Genomic DNA, 9,310 nt, shown 5'->3' with positions numbered 1-9,310 from the left:
TTCAAGGCATTGATCAAAAGCAATATCAAGACATTCAAGCAAATTATCTCTATCATTTTTTTTTTTTTTTGATAAGAAAAATACAAAAGTTAGGTAAGTCTTCTCTCAAGACTATACCCTAACTTATCTAATGAAATAAAATAAGAAAAATTAACATCTACATTAGGGTCAATGTTTACATAGCCTGAAATTTGATGACCTATAGTTGCAACATAATCTGCTGCACGATTAGCTTCTCGATACACATGGCAAGAAGAAACAACCTCAATTCTTAATGTCATTCATTAGCAATTGAATTTTCCAAGGACAGCGTGCTTTATTCTGCAAAATATTTATAATTAACAGGTTATCACCTTCAATAAAAAGTTTTTGTATATTATGTTCAATAGCTAAGAGAAGACTGTTACACAGAGCTGTAGCTTCTGCAATAATAGGAGTCGAGGTACCAAGATTATAAGCACGACTAACAACATTATTTTCTGTATAATCTCTAATAACAACTCCGGCTGACCCAAAGTTACGTACTCCTTGATGTCTATATAAGATTAAAAAAAAATTAAAAAAAATAAATTTATTAATTTTATTTAGTTTATAAATGTGATTCTTTTTTAGTATATAACTAGATGAAACCTGTGCAATGCACGGTTTGTTTGAATTTTTTAAAACAATTTTTTTTTTTTTATTTATGTGCTAAAATTTGTTGTATTTTTAGATAAAAATTCCTAATATCAAAAAATAATGTTTTATATTTAATTTATTTAAAATTAAAAATCTCATTTGCCAATTTTACTTACAAGGCATTTGAATTATTTAATTATAAAAGATTTTAATAATCTTTTATTTAATTAATTTCTACTAAAATTTATAAGCATATATGGTGCATTAAGAAAATTAGATCATACGTGGCTTATATAATTTACTTTAGCTAGTGTGTTACACTTTTACATAATAGCCAAAAGAAATGGTCAAAGTTACTAGTATTTTAAAAAAAAAAAAAAAAAAAAAGTCAGACGTCCCAATTTTTCTGAAACAGAGGAAGCAACAAAAAATACGATTACTTGTATCAGAACTTCAGATATATATTCCAAACACTTCTCATTACACAGATGTATCAACTGAACAAACTAAAATAACAAACATTCCGAGCACGTTATCCAGGTTTGCATATGATTTGCTATAGAATGTTATACAAAATTGGTTATCGATAAACTATCAGGCCAACAAGATTTTGTTTGAAGAATTCACAACCAGTTCAGCATGAAAATATATATTGGTGCAGCATCCCCAGCTGATATTTCTCAAGAGCACCCCTCAGCAATTAATCAATAGCAATGATGAGGAAACCAACGGATACATACATGAGGAACACTGGGTAGAGAGCCAAAGCTTTTCTCCTTGGGCCAACTGCCGAACTCATAAATGGATACGCAGCCCACGAACTCCAAGCCAAAGTCACACAAACCACAACTATCTTGATAATCACATTATCCTTTAACATGCAGATGAGAGCTCCAACGTCCAAAGGGAAAAGACAGTAGCCTAGAAGGCTCAAACTCTGGAAGAAAATTATGTGTCCACCCTAAACCAACATTACCAAACCATTTGTGAGTAGCATGCAAATATTATATAGTCTCCTAAATTACAAAGTACGTTTAATCTTAGTTTCTTTGATATTATTTTTATTAGACATCATTCATCTTCTTGTTCTTAGGATCTTTTTTTTTTTTTTTTTTTTCAGGGGGGAGGGGGGGGGGGGGGGTGAGTTGCAGAAAATGGAACATAGAGAAAAGGCATAAAGGGTTCTCTTACCAATAGCAGTACATTAAGTGTCAAAATCACAGCACCAGCAGCAAGAAGGGCAAAAGCAACAGCAAACACCTCTGACTGGAGACATCAACAGTACCGCATGAAAAATTAGTTTCTACAGAAACTGCCATGGGGAAAAAAAAAAAAAAAAAAAAAAAAAAAAAAAAAAAAAAAAAAAAAAGAAAGAAAGAAAGAAAGAAAGAGAGAAAATAGAAGCACCAGAGCAACTAATTGCAATAACATAAAAATAAAATCTAGGGACAATAATGATAATCACTAAACTACACAGATGCACCAGAAGAACTATATTTCTTTATTTTCCTCTTGCCTAGATATAAAATTTGTCCATTTAACAGTGAGTGAAAAATAATTGAAGCACTTGAGAAAATAGTTATACAATAACATCATATTATGTTGGTTTAGGATATGCAAGGGACTTGAATGACCCCTAATTGGCCATAAAGCTTATGTTGGGCATTATTATGGTACTATGTAAATTATTATTTTTTTCTATATATGTATGATTAAGCTGACGTCAAATGAACAGTGAGGAAAACCCAAACAGTGAGCAGCAATTATAGAAGATCTGTCCCAACACGGCTTATTGAGGTTTGACAGAAGAATTTGCTTAAAATGATACTTCCTCCGCTCTTTTGTTATTGCAACTGTACAAGGGTAATGACCAAGAGCACAAACGATTTGGCTCAACTAATATAGCTTTTGTCAATGGACCTAAGATAGAATGAAAGATCTATTATCTAATTCAAAGATACCAAATGCATGCACTTCACTTGAAACCATCAACTATTCATAAACACAGCTTGATGCAAGTTTTTATTTATTTATGTATTTACCATGAAACAGAATAGGTATAGCTGGGGACTTAGAAGTTTTTGCAGACAAGAATGGTGTTAATTACAATGAACGAAATCATTCAAAAGGATGAATAGAACCAAAAATGGAAGAAGAGAATTTTCTTTCATCCGATATTTTCCTCTAAACTACAGAAAGAAGTTCTAGACAAATTTTAAAATGCCCCCTCACTATTTATCTCTTCATATAATCTTCTGCAGAATTTAGAGTGATATCATATATATGTGTGTGTCTCTAATTATAATACAACACTTGCCTTTACACAAGAACCCCAACTGACCATCAAAATGATGTTATACCTATCGGTCACCTTCTAGGTTTTTTGACTTATTTTTACTACCACGTCCCAGAAAGCCAAGGGACGGAAACTTTTTTTTATTTTCCAAATACCTATTGTCTATTGATGTTGATGAACGGGCGTCCTTATCTGTTAACTCTGTCTATTTGTAACTCTGCTTATCTATATTTCTCCTAGAGCTGCGGAGCTAACGATAACGACTCTTTCAAAAAGTGGAATGACCAACTTTTACACGATTTTTATTTTTATTTTATATTGGGCTTTTAGGAGGCTCCCCATGAGCCTCCAAATTTTTACATATGCTTTCTCTTCGGATATAGGCTAGCATATGCGCTTGGCTATAATTTCTCCCAAGGGGAAGGTAAGGTTAGATTCACCATATAATTTCAAAGAGGTTCTATAGTCTTGCCCAAAAAGACACAAAAAGAAAAACACAAAAAGTCTTTTTGAATTAACTTATTGATCTAAAAGGCAACCCTATCTACAACAGCAACATAAAAATATTACAGCCTTAATCCCATAAGGATGAGATCAGCTATATGAACAAAGATGTCTTCCCCATAAGTTAGCCAATGCAATATAGTCTGGTCTCCCGAAGATGCAACTGATTCATATTCTATTTAACACCTTCACTAGGTACACCTCAATTTAGCTCAAAATTTTAATATCCCAAATTTAAAATCCCCAAGCTAGTGCTTGATAGTATATTATTATTAGCATGTCTAAACCTCAGAAACATATGTCAAAATTCAAATTATAGTCGTATGAACCTTTAAGTCCATGCCATCAACTACACTAGCAAATTATTCTCATGCTTTCTTCTATTAAGATATACAATTCTCTTACATGTAAGAAACACAAAGTTTTATCTTTCTTTTTCTAATGATAATTCAGCAGGCTATCACATACCCAAAGGAACCAGACAATAATCAATCTGCGCTGTATATATCTTAACACCTTGAAAGCAGAGAAATCACACACTTGTCATCTTAGAAAAAACCCACAGTTCTTGTAAATTCAACAATGTACTTATTGAATTGATGGGTGGAAATGTCATCATTCCCAGGCAAACAAATATATGAGGTTAACACTATTCTTTGCACTGCAATGCAACAAAAAGGTTTAGAAAAGCAGCTTATCATTGCAAGCAGAGCTTAATTTAGTTCTGATCGAGTCAACTGGAACATTCTAGTACATATATGCACTTGAACTATCATTCAATAAGAAACTTCGGCAGCAAATGAATTCCCAGCACAGATAATTTTAATTCCCAGATGTTCTCCAAAGCCAACAAATATTGACTGTTACTCTTCCTCATACTATGACTCATATACTCCTTTCAACCCAAATCAAGTCTAGAATATGAAAACTAACATTATCTCATTGCAATTAACAAACATTCTTCAATTAAAATATGCCATACATGGTAAAATAAGAAATGAGAAGGGAATTTACTCATTAAACAAAACCAAACTCCTATCTAATTTCATCCTCTTCTTTCTTCTAATAATAACCTTGCTGCATGCCATGTTTATGGAAGACATGGAAGACTTATTTTTCCTCGTACTAAGACTCATACCAAGACAATACCAGGATTATCAAAATTATTGCTATTATAATTGCTGTAATACCAAATAGTAATAACTAAAACCTCGTAATTACTCATCGACACGTATTCAAGCATTGTTTGTTCACTTCTGTGTATAATCACAGCAGGCCCCCAAAAATAAAAATCTGCCCACCTACAATTGTATGAAGTTTACATATTATTTTACCCTGCGACGCCACAAAATGGTTGAGGAAAACATCTTCTTGATCATAAGTTAAGTAAAAGTTCTTTCTCGTTAGATCAAACGAGCTACATATGATATCGAACCACAGATACTTCACTTATCAAATATGTTCAGAGCCAACAGGTATTGATTGCTATAATTCCTCCAATTACATTACATCTATTAACTCACTCATCCTTTTTCCAACCCATATCTGGTCTAGAAGATCAAACCCAACATTAATTACATTGCAATTGGAATAAATACTCATATCAAGCCATATATTGCTACAACACACATCAAGAACGGAGTATCCGCATCAAAAAAAAAAAAAAAAGCAGCTATCTACTTTCATCTCCATAGATTGTCCTGAAACAGCATTCCGCCTTCAAATATTCAGAGAAAATTGATGTATATATTTTTCCCTATTACCAAAAACTAAAATCCTAATTACTCATTAACACACTTAGATTTATTGATATCATTTCCGCATTGTCACATCCAAACCCAAGCCAATACATTGTCCTAAAATAGCATACCTACACACCAAATGCCATACTAAACCAAGCCAATGCCAGAAGAATTCAAAGAAGCTATTACCAATAGCAATAGCTAAAAGTCCTAATTACTCATTAACACACCTTCAAGGATTGTTTGATCTCATTTCCGCATTGTCACATCCAAACCCGAAAATCCCATAAACAATAAAATCTTCCAGTACCATCAAAATGCAGTTTTAATTAATGTTGACTAAATAACAGTACAATAACAGCAAAATCTTGATATGATCAACTTTCCACGTTATTACCACACCAATCAAAACAACCCCATTATCTTGAAATCACAAATCAACAAAACCCCAGAACACAGAAACAACAAAATCATCCATAATTCACTAATTCATCAAAAAAAAAAAAACAAAGAAAGATGATGAATACCTTTTTGACAGAAGCAGACCAAGACAAGGTAAGACCAAGGAAGACAATGAAGAAAAAGGGACCCCAAAGATCCCAATCACGAAGCGCCTTACCAGGGTCTTCCCTATAAGGATTTGGAAACACAACAAGCTTCAAATTACTAACAATTCGGGACAGATCTCGCTTAACAGTATCCCAAACAGGCTCAGTGAGGGTATTGGGAGGGGACCCGAACCCAGAAGCGGCAATACCGGCAGAGTTGGATGATGATGAAGGTGGTGGGGAAGGTGTAATGGAGGGTACGGAGTGGGGTTTGGAGGGAGGAGGGGCGGAAGGAGGGGGGAGATTGGAGGGGATGAAAGGAGAAGGGGAGGAAGAAGTGGAAGAGATGGGGATGGAGGCGCGAGGAGGAGAAGGGGGGCGAGCGGCGGGGAGGACGGAAGAAGGGGCGGAGTGGATGGAGGAGTGGATGAGATTCTCGATCTCGTCGATGTCGGATTGAGAGGAGGAATGGAGTGGGATTGTGTCGCTGTTTGGATTTGTGTGTGACATGATTATTTGATGAAGATGATGATTTGATGAAGATGATGATTTGATGAAGATGATGATTTGGGGAAGTGGGGAATTGAGGGTGGATCTAGAAGGGTGGATCTGAGGAGGAGGGGAAATGGGGAGGAAGAAAGAGAGAGATCGTTAATGGCGGGGAAAAGGAGGGAAGTTGTCGGAGAAGATGAGCATTGTGCGCTTGGAGATCACTCACTAATGGTGAAGGTGAACAAAGTTTGGCCTCATCGTGTGTTTTCCCCTAATAATTTTTTTTTTTTTTTTTTTTTGTCAATATTTTTTTTTTTTTAAAGATTTTTGTCAATATTTGAAAAAGACAAGAAACTTTGGTATATATGTATTTTGAAAAATTTGCAAATTGCGGCCATTTAAAACTGTATTTTGTTTTTTCAAAAAAAAAAAGAAAAACTTGTATTTTGTAAATTGCAGCCATTTAAAAAATAAATTGGGAAGATCTGTGTTCGATCCCCCGCAACAACAATTGGGAAGGGATTAGAATCTAACTACCCAGAACTGAACTCGGGATCTGGATTAGCCCAAAGGGTGAACCAGGTAGAACACCAAAAAAATTATATTTATAATAAATAAATTGCAAATTACAGCCCAAAGTTGTTATAAATTGTAAATTGTAACCCAATAAATTTTTTCATCGGTTTATGTGTCGAAAAATGTTCAGCTTAGGTTTTAGAGGCTATTTTAGTCCTTAAGATCTCAAATTGAGCTCGAAATTGGCAAAAAGTTAACGCAAGTACCTCGTATTTACTAGGAAGAAATAATTGTCCACAAATCGATACATTTTTGTTACACAAAATGAAACACTTACGTTATTTTTTTACCAATTCCGAGCTAAATTCGGATCTTTAAGATCTAAAATGGCCCCTAAAACTTTAAACAGACACTTTTCGACACACAAATCGATGAAAAAATTAAATTAGGCTGCAATTTACAATTTGTAAAAACTTTTGGACTGCAATTTGCAATTTATTTTTTAAATGGCTACAATTTACAAAATACAAGTTGAAGGAGATAATAGGTACTAATTGCGGAATAAACATGAATCATATTCATTAAGCACCTAAACCAAGATCTCATGCATAACACATAAAGAATAAGAATTTATACATTTGAAACGTGATTCCAGGTATGATCGAGTAAGAACAAGGGAGACAAAGAACCTCAACTGTGATTCCTCTACTTGGTCCACGGGCACGAATTAAGACCTCCACTAATGCTAGTTAGTTGCAATTGAACCCTTCAATTGACCTTTTACGAAGAAGAACAAACAACGAATCAATCACGAACCACCACACGCGCCACAAGTTTCTCTTCGAAAGGGGAGGCTTACAAAAATTGAAAAATTGACGGAAGTTTTGGTAGCATGCAAGCTGAAATTTGCTAAAAATGATGATATATAATAACCTGGAAGAGTTAAATTATAAGGAGACTAAACCGCTGATTTTAGAAGGTGGAGGAGAATTGTTGAATAACTTTTAATTGGATGATGTGGGGAATCTAGTGTTAAAGGATGACAAGGTAGGGGTGAATAAGAATGTAGTAGGAGTAGAGGTGGGGACAAGAGGAGGAGGGCAGTGTACCTCATACAGTGTCCAATGTTGTTAAAATTTTGGAGGGAAGGGGGGGGGGGGGGGGGGGAGGAGAGTAAGAAGTGGAAAAGGAGGGTGCGTGGTGAGGATGCTCTAATGAAGGAGTGTGTGGATAAGAAATACATAGTAAGGGGTAAGGTTGCTGGTGGGTTAAAAAGAAATTTGGTTTGAATAAATGCTAATGTGGAGAGTGATGAAGGAGGGGAGGAGGCAAGGAGATTGCAGGTGCGTATGCTAATTCTATTGGTGATAATATAAATCATGTAGAGGGTGTTGGCGAGGACCAAACCCTCGAATGACAGTGGAAATTCTAAGTTGGAATGTTCGAGGGCTTGACAGCCCTTGGAATGTAAGAATTCTCTATGACATATGTTGGAGAGAGAGGCTAAACATTGTCTTTTTAATGGAGACAAAAATTGATAGTTGTATTTTGGAGAGAATATAGAGGCAATGTGGGTATGATAATGGGTTGTGTATGAGTTGTAACGGAAGAGCAAGTGAAATGTGGTATAAATAAAGGAATGTTGGGATATCGACAATTTCCTACTCTATTCACCACTTTGCAATTGAGGTTTTGAATGGTGTAGGTCTTCCTATATGGAGAGCAATAGGTGTGTATGGTTGGCCGGAGACTAAAACTAAACATAAGACTTGGGAGATGATGATTAATCTATATCTATCTATATTTATATAAAAACCCAAGGCAAGAATTGTAATCATGTCACGTGTCATCATTTTTACCACGTGTCATCATTTTTGCCACATGTCGTCATGAATTGATAAATGATGTGGGGTCATGTGATTCATGTCATATTAAAACTAAGGGTTTTTCTACGTTATAACCCTCTAACTTTCCGTTTTCTACGATGTGCCCCTTTTTTTGAGCAATCTACACTGTAACCTCAAAATACATTTAGCTTCTATATAGTAACCTTGCCGTTAACTAATTCCGTTAGTGGGGCCACTCACCACTTAATAATATTTTTTTAATCGATTTGCGTGTTAAAAATGGTTCCGTTAATGGTTTTGGGGGCTATTTTGTTCCTAAAGGGCTTAGATTTGACAAAAAAAAAAAACACAAATGGCTCGTTTTGCATATTAAGAAATGTCTCGATTTGCGTGTTTACGTATTTAATACGTAAAACAAGACATTTGTGTCATTTTTTTGTCAAATCTGAGCTCAATTTGAACCCTGTAAGGCCAAAATAGCCCCCAAAATCTTTAGCGGAACCATTTCCAACACGCAAATCGATAAAAAAAATATTATTAAGTGGTGAGTGTGCTCCAGTAACGGAATTTGTTAACGGCAAGGTTACCGTATAGAAGCTAAATATTTATTGAGGTTACAGTGTAGATTTCTAAAAAAAGGAGGCACATCGTAGAAAACGAAAAGTTAGAGGGTTATAATATAGAAAAACCCTAAAACTAATCATCAATTTTCCCTCACAAAAAATTAAGGAAATTTTTTATAGAACT

General features: G+C 34.8%; 1 protein-coding gene across 1 annotated transcript; it reads right to left on the bottom strand.

Moving 5' to 3' along the window:
• Window positions 1-1,037: 1,037 nt before the first annotated feature.
• LOC145610374 (protein YIP4a-like) lies at window positions 1,038-6,447 on the bottom strand. The gene is made up of 3 exons (XM_081665718.1): window positions 5,688-6,447; window positions 1,810-1,884; window positions 1,038-1,579 (listed from the first exon to the last, which is right to left on the bottom strand). The coding sequence occupies exons 1-3, from the start codon at window positions 6,216-6,218 to the stop codon at window positions 1,319-1,321; spliced, it is 867 nt and encodes a 288-aa protein (XP_081521844.1). The 5' UTR covers window positions 6,219-6,447; the 3' UTR covers window positions 1,038-1,318.
• Between the last annotated feature and the right edge of the window lie 2,863 nt (window positions 6,448-9,310).

This window comes from Chenopodium album, chromosome 24, assembly GCF_948465745.1.
Source record: "Chenopodium album chromosome 24, dcCheAlbu1.1, whole genome shotgun sequence".
Lineage (NCBI taxonomy): Eukaryota > Viridiplantae > Streptophyta > Magnoliopsida > Caryophyllales > Amaranthaceae > Chenopodium > Chenopodium album.
Note: the sequence above shows the minus strand (reverse complement) of the source record. Positions and strands in the feature narration are given on the sequence as shown.